This window comes from Leopardus geoffroyi, chromosome A3 (genome assembly GCF_018350155.1).
Source record: "Leopardus geoffroyi isolate Oge1 chromosome A3, O.geoffroyi_Oge1_pat1.0, whole genome shotgun sequence".
Taxonomy (NCBI): domain Eukaryota; kingdom Metazoa; phylum Chordata; class Mammalia; order Carnivora; family Felidae; genus Leopardus; species Leopardus geoffroyi.
In genome coordinates this window covers 73,544,662-73,566,080 of record NC_059336.1, presented here as the reverse complement: position 1 = coordinate 73,566,080, position 21,419 = coordinate 73,544,662, and the positions used below count along the sequence as shown (strand labels likewise).

General features: G+C 37.4%; 1 protein-coding gene across 6 annotated transcripts in view; it reads right to left on the bottom strand.

Moving 5' to 3' along the window:
- The window catches only part of EML6 (EMAP like 6), a 275,933-nt gene that overhangs the window by 82,052 nt on the left and 172,462 nt on the right, over positions 1–21,419 (bottom strand). For all 6 annotated transcript variants that reach the window (XM_045446068.1, XM_045446062.1, XM_045446064.1 and 3 more), the window contains exons 14-17: positions 18,396–18,514; positions 15,687–15,873; positions 14,324–14,429; positions 7,350–7,443 (exon numbers count right to left, since the gene is read on the bottom strand). In XM_045446068.1, the coding sequence (XP_045302024.1) occupies positions 7,350–7,443; positions 14,324–14,429; positions 15,687–15,873; positions 18,396–18,514 (506 nt within the window). The remainder of the gene's footprint in view (positions 1–7,349; positions 7,444–14,323; positions 14,430–15,686; positions 15,874–18,395; positions 18,515–21,419) is intronic.

Genomic DNA, 21,419 nt, shown 5'->3' with positions numbered 1-21,419 from the left:
GCACCCCAATTTTTATAGCAGCATTATCAACAATAGCCAAACTATGAAGAAAGTTCAAATGTCCATTGACTGTTAAATGGATAAACAAGATATGGCACATATATACAATGGAATATTACTCAGCCATCAAAAAATGAAATTTTGCCATTTGAAATGAGTGGATGGAGCTAGAATGTATTATGCTAAGCAAAATAAGTCAATCAGAGAAAGACAAATACCATATGATTTCATTCATATGTGGAATTTAAGAAGCAAAACAGATGAACATATGGGAAGGGCAGGGGAGAAGAGAGAGGGAAACAAACCACAACCAACTCTTAACAATAGAGAACAAACTGAGGGTTGATGGAGAGTGGTGGGTGAGAGGTGGATTAGATGAGTGATGGGTACTAAGGAGGGCACTTGACGGGATGAGCACTAGGTGTTGAAGGTAAGTGATGAATCATTTAATTCCACTCTGGAAACCAATATTGCACCATATGTTAGCTAACCAAAATTTAAATTAAAAAAAGCAATGAACCACACCCCCCCCCGACCTCGCACGTGTGCACACACGCACACACACGCACACACACACATGCACACACACACACACACACAAACCCCTCAAAACTAAATATATTCTTACCACAATACCCTGCAATTGTTTTCCTCAGTATTTACTTAAAGGACTTGAAAACTTATATCCACACAAAAATCTGTATGGATGTTTACAGCAGCTTTAATTGGCAAAGAGAAGACATGGAGGAACCTTTGGTGGAGTCTTTTAGGGTTTTCTCTATATACAATCATGACATATGCAAATAGTGACAGTTTTACTTTTGCCTTACCAATTTGGATGCCTTTTATTTCTTTTTCTTGCCTGATTTCTGCAGTTAATATTTCCAGTACTATGTTGAATAAAAGTGGTAAGAGTGTACATCCTTGTCTTGTTCCTGATCTTAGAGGAAAAGCTTTCAGTTTTTCACCATTCAGTATGATGTTAGCCGTGGGTGTTTCATATATGGTCTTACTATTAGAACTAATAAATGACCTTAATAAAGTTGCAGAATACAAAATTAATACACAGAAATCGGTTGCATTTCTATACACCAATAACAAAACAGCAGCAAGAGAAATTTAAAAAGATCCCATTTATAATTGCACCAAAAAGCATAAAATATCTACAAATAAATTTAACCACAGAGGTTGAAGAACTACACTCTGAAAACTGTAAGATATTGATGAAAGAAACTGAAGACAACACAAACTAAAGGAAAAATACATGATGCTCATGGATTGGAAGAATTAATATTGTTAAAATGCCCATAATACCCAAAGCACTTTAAGGATTCAGTGCAATCCCTATCAAATTATCAATAGCACTTTTCAAAGAACTACAACAAATAATCCTAAAGTTTGTATGGAACCACAAAGACCTTGAATAGCCAAAGAAATATTGGGAAAGAACAATGCAGGAGGTTATCAAAATCCCAGATTTCAAGATACACTACAAAGTTATAGTGATCAAAAGAGTATGGTACTGGCACAAAAACAAACACACGAATCAATGGAACAGTATAAGGAGCCTAGAAACAAATCCATGCCTATAAGGTCAATTAATTTATGAAAAAGGAGGCAAGAATTTATAATGGACAAAAGACAGCCTTTCAATGAAAGGTGCTGGGGAAATTGGAAAGGTACACGAAAAGGAATTTCTTACATCTTATACAAAAGTAAATACAAATAGATTAAAGACCGAAATGTGAGACCTGAAACCACCAAAGTCCTAAAATAAAACATGGGCAGTAATGTCTTGGACACTGACCTCAATAACGTATTTCTAGATAGGTTTCCTCAGGCAAGGGAAACAAAAGCAAAAATAAATTATCAAGACACCAAAATAAAAAGCTTTTGCACGGCAAAGGAAACTGTCAACAAGACAAAAAGGCAACCTAGTGAATGGGAGAAGACATTTGCGAATGACATATCCAATAAGAGGTTAATATCCAGAATAAAGAACTTATACAACTCAACACCATAGAAAAATCCCATTAAAAAATGGACAGGCGTGAATGGGTGGCTCAGGTGGTTGAGCATCTAACTCTTGGTTTCGGCTCAGGTCATAATCTTGCAGTTTTGTTGAGTTTAAGCTCCGCAATGGGCTCTGTGTGCTGACCTCATGGAACCTGCTCGGGTTTCTCTCTTCCCCTCTCTCTGCCCATTCCCCGCTCTCATACTTTTTGTGTCTCTCAAAATAAATAAGTTTTAAAAAAAATGGGCAGAAGACCTGAATAGATATTTTTCCAAAGAAGACATACAGGTGGCCAACAGACACATGAAAAGATGTTCTATATCACTCATTATCAGAAAAATGCAAATCAAAACCACAATGAGGTATTACCCCACGCGCATCAGAATGACTACTATCAAAAAGACAAGAAATAGCAAGTGCTGGTGAGGATACGGAGAAAAGGGAAACCTATGCACCACTGGTAGGAATGTAAATTGGTGCAGCCACTGTTGACAAAATAGTATGGAGGCTCCTCAATAAATTAAAAACAGAAATATTATAGGATGCAGTAATTTCACTACTGGGTATTTACCCAAAGAAAATGAAAACACTAATTCTGAAAGATATATGTGCCCCTATGTTTACTGCAGCTTTATTTAGAATAAACAAGCTATGGAAGCAACCCAAGTATTCATCCATACATGAATGGATTAAGAAGATGTGGTGTGTACAAACACACACACACACACACACACACACACACACACACACACACACTGGAATACTACTCAGCTATTAAAAAGAATGAAATCTTGTCATTGTGGCAACATAGATGGACATAAAGGGTATTGCGCTAAGTGAAAAAAGTCAGACAGTGATAAATGCCATATGATTTCACTCACATGTGGAATCTAAAAACCAAAGCAAATGAACAAATCAAACAAAATAGAAAGATTCATAAATACAGAAAACAAACTGGTGGGGAATGAGCAAAATAGCTGAAAGGGTCTAAGAAGTACAATCTTAAAGTTACAAAATAACTAAGTCACTGATGCAAAGTACAGCAAGAAACAAAGTAATATTTTTAAAATTTTGTATGGTGACATAACTACCCTTATCATGGTAAGCATTTCATAATGTATATAAAGGTCAAATCATTATGTTGTACACCTGAAACTAACATAATATTGTACACTCTACTTCAATTAAATAATAAGATAAAAATATGCTTTTAAAATTAGAAATGCTTAATGAAGTATATACAGGTCAAATGACAAGTGGTCTTAAACTTTCTTTAAAATATTTTAGCAAATAAGTAATAAGAGAAAAAAAATGAGGGGGGAGAGATCTGTACCATCTGTAGGTTGATGCAATAGGGCTGAAGGGAATCCATTACGCTGTTTCCTCCACTTCTGCGTAACTTTGAAATTTTCCACAGTAAGTTAAAAGAACAGGACAGACATCTCCATACCCATTGCATGGGCCCCAGAATGACAGGCAGGGAAAGGAGAAGGAACTGATTTTTGAACTTTCTCCCTTCGTTTGTATCAAAGTCCAAAGTGAAGCACGGACACTAAGGCCAAGACACATCACTGGAAGTATCAGAAACAAGTAGGAGACAGAGATACAAGTTTAGATGTGTAAGAAGAGAAAATGTGCTGAACACCAAGAGGACAAATAAACCAGATAACCCTAAGAGACTTTAAGCATCCAAAGATTTCTTGATTGGAGGAAAATCCCCACAGATTCTAAATCATTAATAAAAACTTTAAAGAAAAGATGCTAGAGAAAACTGACAGGAAAATTGAGAGCAGGTATAATGAATTACATTCCCTGTACAGACATGAGCACTGTTTTGTGTTTATACAATCTCACCTATGAATAAAAATGGATCAAAATACTAGACCAATGTTTACCGAAGAATGTATGCTAAAACGTTGGCTATGTCGTGGGCAGTGTAATTGTGATTTTCATTTTCTTCTCAGTGCTTTTTTGGACTTTGAATTTCTGTAAGGATCACACGCTATTTTGAAAACTCTCTGTTTTCACTTTAAGAAATGTTGTTCTAAAAAAAATACACATTTTTAAAAAGGAAAGTGAGAAAAGAAATGTGCCAATTTGGTATACAGGAGGCTTCGTCATATTCACTAAAGGTGTGTAAAGGTAGGGACCTATAATAAATCAAGCAACAAAGCTAAAACAGAAGTACATACACACCTGCTCATTCTGGGCCTACATGGTGTCCCAGGCTTTCCAGTAGCATAGTTATTCCACATTGACAGCCCAATTATTCTTGTTAGGCACCTTGATAACTCTACCTTTCATCTACTGCATTCAAACTTTTGAGATGAAACATATCAAGAATAATTAGCCACTGTCCCCCATAGCCCTATTACTGGTGCATTAGAAATGCAAGTAAAGGGAAAGAAAGGTACCAGATTATCTCATTATTCATCTCTGACACTGACATTAGGCCATTTAATCATGGCCCATAAGAGATTGACTTTGGTTATTAAATGGGTTACTTGTAGGTTACACTAAAACATGAACAAACTTCAAAAGGAAAAAAAAGACTTAAAAATTCATTTTTAATGGAGGGAACTGAAATCTTTCATGAAAATTAGCAAAGAGGAAAAAAAAATTGTTCCAAGAGATTCAATCAAGTCTCAGAGAGATCTTGCAATAAGATCTCTACATGCCAATCTTGAATTTCTCTAATTTCTCTGAGCTGACAAAAAAGAAGCTTCGATTAAACATTTTCACAACGGAGGGGTGGGTTTGGAGAGTGCAGTGTTGTTCTGGAGGCACATCTTCCCACTGGGCACCTGCAGCATTGGTGGTGACACCATCATGGCTACTGACTTGCCCGTGCCTCCACAGGGAACTCTCACATCCTGGGAGATAGGGATTATTGTAGAAGACCGTCTGGCCAAAGCAGTGCCCGCTGCCAGAAGCAGGCTCACTGCTAAGCCTTGCTAGTGCCCAACACTGGCAATGATTTGACACACAAAAGTGCAAAGGAGGGGTGCCACTGACCTGGCCTTTCTAAGACTAAATTAAGCCCTCTCAGGAACCAAGAAGACTCCTTGAAGCCAGTAAGGTACCATCAGTAAAGTATCACCTGTTTTCCTTTGTCACTTCTTTCAGGTCCCAGTTTTTTTCTTTTTAAGAAAAAGAAAATATATATACACATACACACACATATGTATACATACATATATGTATGTATATATACATACATACATATATGTATGTATACGTATACATATATATACGTATACATATATACATATATACGTATACATATATATATGTATACATACATACATATACATACATATATATGTATATGTATACATATACATATATATATACATACATATATATGTATATACATATATATATGTATACATATATATACATACACATACATATATATGTATATGTATATATGTGTGTGTGTATGTATATATACATGTATACATGTATGTACATATATATGTATATACATATATATATTTAGTACTCTCTACACCCAATATGGGGCTCAAACTTATAAACCCAAAATCAAGAGTTGCATGCTCTACTGACTGAGCCAGCCAGACACCCTTATGCCTCAGTTTTTAATGTTTCTATCTGCTTAAGTATGTAACTTAATGTCATAAATAGGTTTTTATTTATGTGTATATTTATATGATCATATAAATATGTGTAAATGTGATGGAAATAGGCATTTATGGAAATATTTACTTATTTGTTATTTTAAAATCTAGTAGTCTTCAAAGAACTTTAGCAATCCTTGACATTCCTTCTTGGAAAGAGCCCTGGTTAATATTACAATGCAAAAATATTCTTGGAGGGCAATTTTGCAGGTGTCCTGTTTTAGGAATGTGACATAAGGCTTGGGAGCAATTCCACAAATAAAGTGTGTTACTAACATAATGATGTTAAGTCACTTTGTGTTAATTAAATAGAAGTGACACTACCAAGCATATCGAATAGATACCTTTGACATATTAATAAAAATGTCTTTCTTCCATTTCTATGAATGTTTCTGGCATACAACAGGGGAGACACAGAAGGTTGCACAGGGTTTTTTTAGCAGGAAAATTGCTTTTCTGTTGCTTTGGAGATGCAGACAAAGGCTTTGCCTGCAATAATCTGCACTGCAGTTGGTATGTTATCAGAAATATTAAACTAAAATTCAGTACATGAGTCTAAAGGGAAAGGAGAGTTCTAATTAAGAGCGGAATCCGAGTGCCAGTTGGGGGTGAAAGAACAGTGAGGAATACTTGACAGATACCAGGAAGGCCCACTTGGGCAGGCAGATTTGGGAGCTGTCTTTTGCTGCCAAGAATTTAATCTCAACCGCACTTATCAGAAAAGCTTTTCTTTTTCTCCTAAGACAGTCAGCTGGAGTCCTCAGGGCTCCATCTGCTCCTCCTCTTAGTCCCCGGCAACGGAGAGATTTTCGTTTACTAAATCAAATTGCAAAAAACCCTTTTTTTCTTATGTAATATTGTGAAGGGAAGTATTAATTTACAAAGTGAATACTGGGGTTCAAAGCCATTAACTTAAAAATGATTTTATACCGAAAGACAGAAGGGAAATTGGTTAATGTAGACAAGAACTAGTGGAGAGGGAAAGTGATAACCTGTCTTGGGCAACAAATTCGATCACTGGGCCTTGGCTGCCAACCGTGCTGACCTCTGATCATGGCTGGGCACACAGCTAAGCCCTATGTAAGTAGGAGTAGAAAGTAGTGTTGAGACTTCAGGCTGATTCAGCAGGGAGGGAGCCTGGGGTAACGGAGGACAGGTGGTCTATAAACAGCAGACGGTCTTAGAAAAGTCTATTTATAAGACAGGGAGATTAGGGAAACAATTTGCCTGCTTTGAAAGCGAGTGGCAGATGCACACGATGGGGCCTCCTTTTCCAGCATGCGACAGCTTCATGACAAATGGTACCTCTGACTAGAGTGACATTGACACTCCTTCACCAGATGCAAGACTGTCGAAAAACAAGGGACAAGGCCCAAGTCTGAGAAAAGCTGCTTTTCTACTGCTGGAAAAAGCTTTGATAAAGACAGTGCATATATTACTAAAACCCAAGTGACAAGTAACTCCCCGGAAAGTGTTTCAGAATTTTCCAGTTCCCTGAAACAAACATTAACTGCTGTAAGTCAGGTTTGTCACCAGGAAATATTGCAGTATGTTTTCCCTCAGGTGTTAAGCTTTCTGTGTGAATTCCATTTGAGTTTGAAGATGAAAGAAATCTCCCTAGAAAATGAAAACTAGTGACCTTTACTGGAGCAAGATAATCAGCAGGATGCTGCAAGACCTCAGCACCTTCTTACCTTGTGGTGGCTATCTTTTCTCCCTTTTTCCAGTCCCAAAACACAATACTGTGAAAATCGTCTAAACCAACCGACACCAGACATTTTCCATCAGCTGTATGAAAACAACACAAATGTCAAGTGACTCATTGCTTCGATGAAACACCAAAACATTTCATTCACTGTAACGATGAATACAAAATTGATCTTAAGAATATTATTTAGGCTCCAATACATTAGAAGTATCATATGCTGAAGGGACCTCACTGAATGAAATGTGTAACAGTGATAGCTGAGCTTCTATGTACAACAACTGGTTGATGAATTAAATCACTGATCTAACATTCCAGTGTCAGACACGGAGCCGGGAGAAGCCTCTCAGTTATATCTCAAAAACCTTGTCTATTTTATGACAAATCTCATGACATTTATTCAAAGAACCATTTGGCTTTGTGACTATATTTTCAGCTTAAAAAAACTGGGTTCTATTTAAACCTCCAAGATAAGAGCATTTGTAGAAAATAAATTTAATCTCATAAATTCTTTCACAAGATGATTTTATAATTAAAAAATCCTAACCTCTTTGTTTCCCTATTTTAAATGTAGTAGGCTTGTTATAGGACACTTAGAAAATATAGATAAAGGAAATTTATAAATCACCTCAATTTATAGGCCTACCTTTGGTGTATTTCCTGTCAGTTTCTCTACATAAATGTGCTTTTGAAAAACAAAACCACGATGATAATGAACATCCTATTTTCTGATCTTTTTTCAATTGTTATATAGTGAACATTTTCCCTTAGTATTATATATTATTTATAAGATTACCAATGGTTACTATAATGTAGACACTTGGGTTGTTTTCCAAGAAAAAAAACTTAAAAAAAATACTTTGTAGGTACAATTAAATTTGAAAACCAAAACTGTTAACTTGCTTTTTCCCTTCAAGACCAAAGAAGCCGTGCAGTCAGTCTTTCCTTTGTTGCCTCCTCACAAGCCAGACTCATAGGAGGAGTATATGGAGTCAGCGATTCTACCCTAGCTTCGTACTGGTTAGGATATAGGTGACCAGACTCAACATGTATCAGTTGAACAGAGTGTCTTCCTGGTCTACGGAGGACCCACAATATGAGAGGATAAAAAACACAAGTATGTGATCAACTATTTCCAAGTCTGGGGTCAATGCCACATTAGAGTTGCCCCGTAAAATAAAGGAAACCTACTTAAACTGTAATTTCAGATAAGTAATGAATAATTTCTTATTGTAGGTCCATGTAATATTTAAATTATGTATTTACACTTATATGGCCTGAGACATACTTTGTATTAAAATTTATTTGACTTCCTGTATTTCTATTTGCTACATCTGGCAACGCTCCCCAAATGCTAACCAATGCCCAACCTGTGAGTGCCCTTACTGGGGCCAGACACTATTCCCCAAGCTACCGGGAACCATGGTCTGCTCCTTCTCCAGAGGAAGGAGCAGAGTCAGAGGAAGGAAGAGCCTGGCTTCACTAACAGATCCTCCTCAATCCTGGAGTGCTGGTAAGTATGAGGCAAGGATTTGGAAGTTACATTAACCATTTCAAGCTACTAGGCTCAGTATTAGAAGAGACATTCATGCTTTCCACAAGTCCTAAATGAACATCAGGTGATTACTAAAAACAAATGTGTCTTCTGAATCACAATGAATGATATGTCCTTACGCTGAACTGTTATCAGGCTTTAAATTGTGTGAGGTTTCTTTTTTCTTTCTTTTTTTTTTTTTTTTTTTTAACAGAGTCGGGGGTCAAATTCATTACCCTGAGATCAAGACCTGAGCTGAGCTCAAGAGTTGGACCCTTCACCAACTGAGTCACCCTGGTGTCCTCAAGGCCTCTTTTCTATATGTTTGGGAGAGGGGACTGGTAATGGCTTCCTATTCATTACCAATATTACTCACTCTTTCCATACCTTTTGGGATGGCCTGGTTGTGCTTCTGTATTAGCATGCTTCTGTATTTTTGTGATTTGATTGACGGATTGGAGCTTCCTCTCTCTGTTTTTAGATTATAAGCTCTGCTAAGGCTTATAGTAATCATATCACATTTCCTCTGTGATCCTCCCACTAAGCTAGTTTCCAATGAGCGTGGAGGAGATTGGTGACACTGAGGATGACGAGGGAGATAAAGATAGAAAGTGTGTACGGATGCTATGAAGGGAAAGAAATGGGCTATGTTATCTAGCTATACAAATTTTAATTGTTTTAATGATCAGTTCTTTAAAAAACATGGCACTGGTATTCAGTGTCTTTTTTCCATTTATTAAGTCTACCTTTTGTGTTTTCCTTTGTAACCTGTGTAGCTCTATTAATATGTCCTTAGATGGCAAGCATCCACACATTTAAAATGGCAGTTCAAGTTTTATGTCTTTTAAAGAAGTTCTCAGGGTACATTAATTTTTTTGGCTTTTTATTGGAATTTCTGCAAGGCCCATCAGCTCGCCTTCACAATTATACAGCTTTCTACCCCAGTCTGTGACTAGGAGAAGACACAAAGAAATAGCACAAATCCAGGGGCGCCTCTACAATCACACCTCTTCTTTAAGATAGTGACCTTTTCTAAAATTCTGCAGGTGGAGGCTATTTCTGCCTGGTTTGGAAATAGAATTGGCTACATTTTTATTTTTTCCCAGTTTTCACACCCCAACCCTGCCCCCAAAGAGACTTGGCTTTAGCTTTGAAAATCCATTGTTCCTTGACCAGTTGGAGGTTTTTGGGGTTTTTTTTTTGCCATGTTTTTAGAGTTGAGGTAATGCCCTTTTAAATCTTTCCAGTCACAGTATGTATTAATTATGGATAGTGACAAAGTCCAGAAATAATTCTAAGGTACTTAATGTCAATAGTAAAGGGCATATTAGAAAGAGAGAATTTCTACCCAATTACAAGTTGGTCCTTGCATTCAGGGCTCATAAAAAATGCATAGATTTTCAGAATTGAACACAGTGAAATCCAGTTAGTCTTAGAGGTGTCCTTGGGGGAAATCAGTATTATTCAGTGAAGATTTTAAAAAATATGAGGATAATATTAAACTAAAAAAGATTTATGTGGCTGAACCTTTCTGTTTCTACTCTGGTTTTCTATTCATGTGGAAGCACCTTCTATCTTGTAAGCACAAAAACAAAGATGGCCCCATTTTCCCTAGACAATGCTAATACGTTCACAAAGCTAAGGAGTCACTCAATTAAGTGAGATAATGTAAATTCATTCATTCCTGTTCACAGAGAGTTACAGATTATATTGTAAGAAATGCTTTTCATTAAAAATGTCTTTCCATTTGCTGTGGAACAGTGGCAAGTATAATCTAAACCCCAATGTATAATTGCTTATTTGTTGTCTATTTTTCACATCATTTGCCTGTTTTGTATTTCCATGATAATTTCTTTTTCTAATAAGGGGCAAATGTACTATCAGGTCTCCACAGAACCTCCTCAAACGAGCTGGCTTATAAGAGATGGCTGGATATGGGGTCCAGAGTACACAGATGGTGCCACCAGCTAGGTAATGACCAATGTTGGTGCCCTGTTCACATGGTTAAGTAGGGAAATCTTAATAATCTCCTGTTTTGACTACTCACTTTTCTATCACTTTTCAAAAGAAAGGTAGAGTTGCTCCTGTTCCAATTCACATACACGTGTGATCTGAGGCTGTTCTAGGACAAGACTCTCTTTTCACTGGGGGATGTTCATGTGGAAGGCTCTCTATACCACCTGTCCATTCCACCTTTACACTGGCGAATGGGGGTGGGGCAGCTGGAGACACGTGCCTTTGGGCGGAGTCGGTGACACTGAGTGCTCCAGGTAGGACTCTCATGCTAAGAGTTCACACTAGCCCTGGTGGAGCGCAGAGGCAGCAGCAGACAAGAGGACTCAGCGGCGAGGGCTCTAGGCACAGCTTCTGCCAGCTCACAACCCCAGGCTTAGTGGCCTTTTCCCTGCACTGAGGCCAGGAGATGTGGGTTCTAGCAGGATCTGCCATGGTTTGACTTTTACCACAGCCAAACCACCAAACTCTGTGGATCTCCCATTCTTGGTTGGTAAGGTGATATAGGGCTTTCAGTACATCGTTGCTGAAGAAATATGGCTCACCCTCCCCCCCACCCCACCACCCCAGTCATTGTTATCTGGGCAAAAGAGACTATATTGTTGAGACTGAAATATCCTTTTTATGCAGAGAATATTTGTATCACAATATTCCTTTATTTGCCCAAAATGGGAATTAGAAGCAATGACAGAATCAGCTTCTCAACCTCTTTCTAAAACATCTGGTTTCTCTCCCCAGGCAACTGGTGTGAGAGGCTACCTTATGAGGGAAAGATTTCAAAGTTCACTTAACTCTCTTCATCTTTCCTTCTACAAATTACTAGGTCCGGAAGAGAGAGAACTTCCTGGAAATACAGAGGTCAAGTTACTGGGTACTAGTGTATCTGTATTCAATGTCTTTGATCCTCTAATGCCATCCCTAAAAGGTATGTAAGTAACCTTTTGATGTATCTAAATGTAAAAACCAAGAAATTAATTTTACAGAGAAAAGATTCTAATGATTATTAAATTCTATTTATATTATTCTAAATTTCCTGCCCCTCTGTTTATATGTTAATTTACATACACACATTTTCAGTGGAAATCAGTGAATAGATGCTATTTTGAGTTCTATTTTTCTCTTTCACTTAACTTGATACATAGAAATATGTATGAAATACACACAGTCAACATACTTGTCATTTTGAATTACAGCTTTTATTATATGCTGTCAAATTGTCTGCTGGAGTTACTGAGTCAATTTTTAATGTTGCCAAAAATATGAATACTGTATATTAGGTTCTCCATAATTTAGTGCACAATTAGGTTTTATTATTTTATTTAGTTTTGCTACTTTAGTGGGTGTCTTACTACTTTTTCAGAGTATATTTATTAACACAATTTTTACATTAAGTATACACATATGTATTGGCTAGCAAAGTTAATTTTAGGAAAAGGGAGGTCTGGCTATTGAGGGAAAAAAGCAGAAGAAATTCACTCATATCCTTAGAAGAGAACCATGTTTGAACTCAAATTATGATTTCCTTTTAGATTTTACTGCTTTATCAAGGATGTATGACACTTCCAGTTTACAACTGTATGTCCATCAAACTTCTGGAAGTTTAGGACTTTGTATTTGCTGTGACTTGGTGTGTTATCTGGGCTTCCCACTGTTCTCGCTTCCTCGGTATTCACATGCTTTCTCGACCTCACATGCCTGCTAGTGTGGAGTAGGAACTCTTTAGCCTTAAGTTTTACTGGTTCAATAACCACAGAGAGTATTGAGCAACTTCTAATATGATGTAACAATTCAGATTTCTACAGCAGTTTACAGTATATGAGGATGTGCATGTCACAAAAATATTGCCCCAAACCGTTCCATGTTGCTATAGGTGAAAAAATAAAGTTAATTTTCACCCCAACACAGTTTACAACGTGAAGTTCCAGTAGTAATAGTGAAAGGCAAGACAAAGTATATTAGGCAAAGCTCCATTCATGCCTTCACATTTTTGGAAGAGCTTCTGTGTCCATAGCACTACAATATGTGCAGTGGGGAAGAGAGACATGGGCTCTGCTGCCCAAGTGGCTTATTGAATGAGAAACATTGACCCAGACAGCTACTGTACCACATGGACTCCAACAGGTAGCATGAGAGCAATGACAACAATGGGCTAAGAGATGTAGAAGAAGGGACAAGGTTATTTCTCCCTGGAAGGCTGTAGGAGAAACTTTCAGCTTGGTCTTAAAGGATGGTAGAACTTGAACAGACACATGGCAGCAGCATGAACAAAGGGACACAGGCAAAAAGAAGGATAGTCCTGCATTTAGGGAGATGTAAAGGAACACGAATGGGTAAGTGGGTAGAAACACTGCTAAGGAAGGTTGAAGCCAGATCATGGAAGGTCATGAATGTCCAACCAAGGGCTCAGCCCTGAGTCAGTCAACTGACATGAGTCTACAGGGGGGCAATATAACTGTGCTTCCAGAAGATTCCAGAACTGGGTAGGATGGACCAGAGAACATGGGAATGGAATCAAAGACCAATATGGCAGAGATGAGAGGGAGTCTGGGCTTGAGCAAGGAGAGTAGAGAGTGAGGGATGTAGGAAAGAGAATGCAGTTGTGGAGTCATGGAATTTAATGACTACCATTACACACACTGCACATATTAAACATTTGAATGGGATTTAGAAATAAAGAAATTACAGTATCAGTTTCCAGTAAAGAGTTTATACTTTTTTTCTACTGATCTAACTTTTACTATTGGGATTAAAAATTCTAGGTAAAAACACCTTCTGTAACAGGCCCTTATTCTCCTTTCTAGCTTAAAGAAACGGCCTCACCCTAAAGAAAATTACATTCATCAGTTAGTATTCTACTAGCACTGCATTCAAATTCTAAATTAAAGAGATGGAAAATCCAGTTCTATTTTTCAAATATGAAATTTATTTTCAAAACACGAGTGTTGTAAAGTAGCCTTTTGCAGAGAATTTGCAGCCCTCCCTCTAGGTCTTTATATTTTAAATTGCAAGTGCTGTGCTCCTACCTCTTTGGAGAGATGAAATTGATGTTCTGAGTCACTACCAGACGTTTGCAACTAAAACTATCTACAGCAACAGCTGCTCTGGATTTCAAATTGCTCAAGCAAATGCAGAACACAGTGTGAGCTCTGGGTAATGACTTGGGAGAGAGGAAATGAACAAGACCGGGAAAGGCCTTTCGTGTAATCCAAAGGCCACATATTTTTTTTGTGAGGTATTCACATATCTGATTTCCAGTCTAAGAATGGGTAGCTAACATACAAAGGGCTTACTTACCTTATTACAAACAGAACTCAACTAAATAGGAGGTTGTAAAACAAAACAAAACAAAACAAAACAAAACCCAGCCCTAAGTAAAGCAGAACCATCAGTGACTTCAGCAGAAAACTGGTACTTACCTGAAAAATCAAGTGCACACACTCCTCTCTGGTGTTGTCCTTTCAATAGTGACAAACATTTTAGAGTCTGTGTGTCCCACACATGAATAGCAGCATCTCTTCCAACCTTAAATAATAGGATGAGTGTAATTAACCACTTATAAATCATAATAAGAATGATGCCTTAGAATCACTTTCAGAGTTCCTTAGAGTCAAGTGCTGCCCAGACATCCACACATTTGGGGAGCAGGAAGACACTTGGAAATCATTGTTTTCAGGATGATAAAACTGAGGTACAAAGAGTCTAAGAGGCTTGTTCTGGGCATCAAATTGGGGGCCAGCCCAGCCTAACCTGGTACGTGGCTCCCAGGCAAGGTACTTTAAAACTGTAAGTCAAACGTCCACTGTGCTTTTTGTATGAGTTCTAGATTTTTCTCTCCTGCCTTTCCAACTCTGCATAAGATTCCACTTCCTGGTCAAGCAAGTCACCTGTGTGTTGTTACAGCAATATCTTCAGAGTTCTTTCACCATCTCAAATATTTTACTCATCCCAAGAAGGCCTGGCTCTGCTTTTCCTCCCAGGAAATGACAGTTTCATGGCCTACCTGTTGGTAAGATGGATTCTCCTTGAGGGAATACAAGCTTCTCTGACACTAATCCCCAACAACAAAATTTTAATAAAGTAGTTTTCCTCACTTAATTGTAAGGGAAAGAAGAACCTTGTTGGGTGTAGTGACTATAAAAGGGAAAATGGGACATAAAACAATGCACATAACTGGGCAGAATCCAGCCAACTGCCTCACTGGTGTCCGGAGCCCCAGTTACCCCTGGAATGGCTACTGGTGCACTGGTTTGTCAATGGTCTGCCTCACACCAATTACAGTATAGAATGTGGTGTATTAAGTATACACACATGCACTGGCTAGCAAAGTTAGCCAATATATCGGTTAAAATATAAAATAATGATTTAGGCAAAATGCATGACTTTAAGTTTTATAAAAATAACTATTCACTAGATGTTATACTAGCACTAAAAGATGGTTCATTCAATAAACACTCACTGGTTACCTAGGATATACGAAGTACTGGGTATACAGTGATGAGGAAAATATATTAAGACTGCATCCATGGAACTTACTTTAGTTTTAGCTAATCCTATTTATGTATCTCATGTCAGAAGGAAATCTCTCAGAGGCTTCCCAACAGTGCTGTGTAATGTACTGGTTAATTCTTCTACTATCATGAAATGACCCAGCATTTACTGAATCCTCAGCTTATTGCCTCTTGTTTGTTTCTACCAAGTATTTCTTGAACTAGTATGTAAAGCGGATTCAAAATGAAATCCTCTTGGGCGAGACCACCATCCTAGAGGAGAACTACATACCTGCCCGGTGGCCACGTAGTCTTTCACTGGATGGATGGTCAGGCTGAGAATGTCATCATCGTGCCCCAGGTACAGCCTCTGGGAGTGTTGCTGCCTGTTGTACACAACAGCAACTGCAGCAATGTGATAGACCACTTCTCCGGTCTGCGTGTAGAACAGATTGTTTCTACAGTCGTAGCCCCTGTAACTGAAGCACAGGTCCAAGACATGCATGGTAGTTGAATGAACAGTGAATGAACAGAGCAGGAGAGGTCAGGAGGTAAAGCTAACATGTTGATATGGACATGCACAAGGAGAATCCCAGGGATCTCCATAGCTGCCTAGGACAGTCGTCTTCAACATGGGTGTGAGGGCATCTGAGGACATGTGGCAACTCTCTAACAGGGCTAATGTGTGCTGATAATTTTTAACAGAACTTGTTTCTAGATCCTCAGCTACTGTATGTGCTCTTTCTTTTTTTTTTTTTTAATGTTTATTTATTTTTGACAGAGCGAGAGAGAGAGGCAGAGCATGATTGGGGAGGGGCAGAGAGAGAGGGAAACGCACAATCTGAAGCAGGCTCCAGGCTCTGAGCTGTCAGCACATAGCCCCACGCGGGGCTCAAACTCACAGACTGTGCGATCATGACCTGAGCCCAAGTCGGACGCTCAACTGACTGAGCCACGCAGGTGCCCCTGTATGTTCTCTTTCTTAAAACTGATAAGTCTGAGAACACATCTACGATGGGGAGGTTTCCCTTCTCACCTCCCCTTTCTCAATCACCCTTCTTCTCATGTTAGAAAGTCATTCCTCTTGTCTACCTGGACTTTCACTGTGGTGTAATACCCTGGGGCATCAAACCATCCAGGGACACCAAAACAAACTCAAGTGTGGATGTTGAAAGTGAATAATTCCAACAACTAGGTATGAAATTCTTCTGTAAGTCAAGTCATTTCCAATTCTTTGCTTTTAACAAAATTAAAGAGTGATTTGATTGAATTGACAGGTGGCAGATTAAACTATATTATTGTGTGATGTATCAAAATCGTGAAACAGATCATCTATATTGCAAGAAAAATTTAAAGAATTGAGTAACATTGCTATGATAAAGTTGCTTCCATTCTCTTTTACTTATTCATGTGAATAAACTCTTTCTGTGCTTGTAACTATTAAAAAATGAAAAATGGGAATAGAACCAATGCTAAACTGTCACAATCTAGCAATAATACACACACACACACACACACACACACACACACGCATATCTGAACTCAGTGAAAAAAATCTTAATTTTTTTCCAATAAAATTTTTTACATTTAGTAACTACTTATTAGAATCTGTACTATATTTATGTTGGTCTGATAAACTTTGTAATACTAGTAGTTGTAACAAGAATTCAATCCAGAAAAAAATTAACACTCAGAGCAGCAATCTTCAATAGAAACATTACGCAAACCATGTGGGTAAGTGAAAACTTTCTATTGTCATATTAAAAAAAGATAAAGACAAACAGATGAAAAATGTTAAGAACTTTTAACCCATTATGTCTAAAATATTATCATGCAATCAATAGAAAACATTTAATGAAATCTATTTCTTTCTTTTTTCACGCTAAGTCTTCGAAATCCAGTGTGCATTTTACACGTACAACACGTGTGCATTCAGACTAGCCACATTTCAAGCACTCAGTGGTTTTCAGTGGCTAGTGGGTACCATACTAGATAACACGAGTTAGAGACTTAGGATTGCAGGGAATTAAATTTAAACTGCACTTATATACATTTCTTCCCTCGCAGAAGGTATGATAGGGTGATCAACAAAAGGCTTTCAAACATAAAAATATTACATTAGTGTAATATTCATGTGATATTCTATGGGAGAAGTGGAACAGAAATATGAGCCCATGTATTTTTAAAATTGATGATGTTAAAAATAAATAAATAAATAAATAAATAAATAAAATTGATGATGGTGAGAAACAAATATCAATGACATTTAGGTTCCAACTGATCCACGTAAATGAATGATGTATTAATAAAACACTAGATGTTATATTCTTCACAATCATTTAACCTTATGTTGAAAATTTTTATTTATTTATTTTTCTAATGTTTATTTATTTTTGAAGGGGAGAGAGACAGAGAGAGAGAGCATGAGCCAGGAAGGGGCAAAGAGGGAGACACAGAATCCAAAGCAAGCTCTGAGCTGTCAGCACTGAACCCAATGTGGGGCTCAAACTTATGAACTGTGAGATCATGACCTGGGCTGGAGTTGGGACAGTCAACCAACTGAGCCATGCAGGCACCCCAAAAAATTTTAGATGTCAACCTCAAGGGTGATAGGTTGTGTATGATATGATTTTCAAAATTCAAAATTATTTTGGGCATATGTGAGCAAAATTGTTTAAAGAAAGTACTGTCAGAGTGGAGCCAGCTAAACAGAACAGGAGATATGGGGATAATGGGAGCAGCAATGGCAGAGACAATGGAGCATGATAACAATGGGCCACAGAAACATACCCATCATGGAAGTCACTGAAGCAGGAAACATCTAGATACACACACTGTTATGGCCAGAGAACATCAACTAAGAATACTGGACAGATAATCATGGTTAAAATATCAATTTCAGGTAAGTACACACTGGAGAGAAGAGCCAGCCTGAAGTGGGTCAGCACCAAGAAGAGAGGACCCCACTGCTCTGCTGATAAGGCTGGTGACAGGCACCCACCCGTGTATGAACTGGAGTTTCAAGCTGTCCTCAGGAGCCTTTTCTCTTTTGAGGAAGGGCACTGCATGGTTTTTCTCTTTACTTTGTTGCTTTAGCTGAGGTAGATCTTCTTTGTAAACCTTAAAGCATAGCAGAAACATTTAGTTGAGACTCTTCAGGTTTCAAAATTATTAATATCTTGGCATTCTCAGGAGGTCTTTAACTGTAGGAAATCAAGTTTTTGAGAACATGAGAAGCTAAAAATGGTCACAAGAGACAAAGTAGGTCATTATATAATGATAAAGGGGTCAAATTCATCAAGAAGATATAAGAGTTTTAAATATTCATCCAACATCAGAGCACCTAAATGCATAAAGCACATACTAACAGAACTAAAAGGAGAAATAAACATCAATGTGTAATAGTCGGGAAGAGTCACTCTGAATAATGGATAGATGATCCAGACAAAGAATCAATAAGGAAACAGCAGATGAAGTACACTGCAGACCAAGTAACCTAGCAGACATAACCAGAACATTCCATGTCTCAGTAGCAACATACACATTCTTCTCAGGATGCCTCATATGTTAGGCCACAAAACATGTCTCAATAAATTGAAAAATATAGAAATCATATCAAGTATATTTTCTGGACACTGTGGTATGAAAGTAAAATCAGTAACAGGAAGAAAGCTGGAAAATTCTTAAGTATGTGGAAATTAAACCACACACTTTTGAACAACCAGTGGATCAAAGAAGAACACAGAAACATAGAAAATATCTTGAAACAAAAGAAAATGGAAACAATGTAACAAAACTTATGCCATACAGCAAAAGCAGTTCCAAGAGCAAAGTGTGTAGCTATATAAACATACATTAAGGAAAAAAAACCTCTCTGATAAACAACGGAACAATGTACCTCAAGGAACAAGAAAAAGAATACATTAAACCCAAAGTTACCAGAAGGAAGGAAATAATAAACATTAGAGTAGAGGGGTGCCTGGGTGGCTCAGTCAGTTTAGTGACAACTTCGGCTCAGGTCATGATCTCATTCACGGCTTGTGGGTTTGAGCCCAGCATTGGGCTCTGTGCTGACAGCTCAGATCCTGGAGCCTCTTCAGATTCTGTCTCCCTCTCTCTCTGGCCCTCCCCAACTTGCATTCTGTCCTATCTCTCAAAAAATAAATAAACATCAAAAAAAATTTTTTAAACCATTAGAAATAAATGAAATAGACAATAGAAAACAGACAATAGAAAAGACAAACAAGAGTGGCTTCTTTGAAAAGATAAACCAAACTGAATACCTAAGACATGAGACTGCATTTTACTTCCTAATGAACAAAACTAACTTGAAATATCTTTTAAATAACTGGGGTTCAAGATTTTAAGTTTAAATAATACATATTCAGAAAATATGGTATTAATTTTCTGGTAAATAAGAAAGGAAATTACTTGATAAAATCATCAATAAAAATCAATAAAATATTTTGTTATAATTTTTTCTAAGGTGAGAAATCTCTTGATGATTCATTTGCAAAACACAGACCTCATGAATCATGGTGATCACTCTCTGGAATTATCTTCAGTCATAATCTTATGCATCTTGACAGATTAGACTCTGAGATTTAGAGCAAAGTTTGGTCTAACCTAGGACCTAAAATGTGCTGCTGATTCAGAGAACATTTCCTACAATTTAAATGTAGATAAAAAATTAGTCTGTTTCGCTACCATGTATAAATGCCCTACTATCAACAGATATCAATTTAACACATTCAAAATGAAGTACAATCTATTAGTAATTGCTCATCTTCATAGGGAAAATTTTCATTTGATAAAGCTATGTAACTAGAAAGATGATCTATTATAATTAAGTCTGTTTTAGATGTAATAAAAAAATTTTAAAAAAAAGGATTCAGAAGATACCTCATTATTGCTTTGTCTACTGCAGATACAATGAATTAAGCTTGTAAAATCTTAAGCTAATTATCCATCTGAGTCCATGATGCTTTCTTCAGCTCATCAACTCCTCAAGAGCACTGAATTCTGGTCTTGGCATTTCTACAGGTTATTGGAACAAGTCTCATAAACTCTGTGGACCTAAGATTCTCATTTGTAGAATAGAATAAAACTTCCTGCTCAGGAGTAATTCAAGAACAAAAAAATAATGTAAATCAAGTAATATAGACGAAAGCTTCAGAAACTAAGATACCAGGGAGAATATATAAATCCTAGGCATGGATTTCAGTATAGTCAAGTCTTTTCATTCTTTGACTAACACCTTTTATTACATAAAAAAAATCCCAACTAAGATATTGCTTTTCTTTTTTTCCTAAATTTTATGTTCACTTTGCTTAAATTCCATGTCCCCTGGATATGAGGACATAACATTATTCACTGTGTATATATTTCTATGTTAATAATTTCTTTTCAATCCTCATCTTTAGTTTTGTTGCATAATTCATTGTATCAACACATGGTCAAGCTGACTTAGTCACGAAGTTGACCCAAACCATCAGTCAGACTGCCTCTAATTTTTCAAACACTGAATTAATGAGTGATAATTATCATCTGGAAAGTTTCAGTGCTTACGCAGTGGCAAAGCCAAGCAATATGCAGAATGTATGCTTTGGAGAGAAGCCCAGATCCTCATTCTTATCTCAATACTACAGGTGAGGTGGACGTGGGCAAAATAGTTAACATCTCAGGGTTATTGTGAGGTTGGATTTGGTGTATATAAAGAGCAGGATCCGGCCCTGTAGAGACAGGTAATACACAGCAGCTGCCACAGGCCTATATGGTAAGTCTCCATGGGCAACAGTGACATTTGCTATGTCTGAAACCGGAAATCTTACTCCATGTTCACTGACAGAGTCTGCTTCACATACTTTCATGATATGACAAGAAAGAAAATAGAACACCTTCAGTTACCAACCATAAAAAAGGTGAGATGTCTCCAGATTCCTATGAAGGAATGTTCTCTTTAACACTCACTGTTCAGCACTAAAATGAAATGTCTACTTTAAAAAAACTAGTACCCAATTTTTTT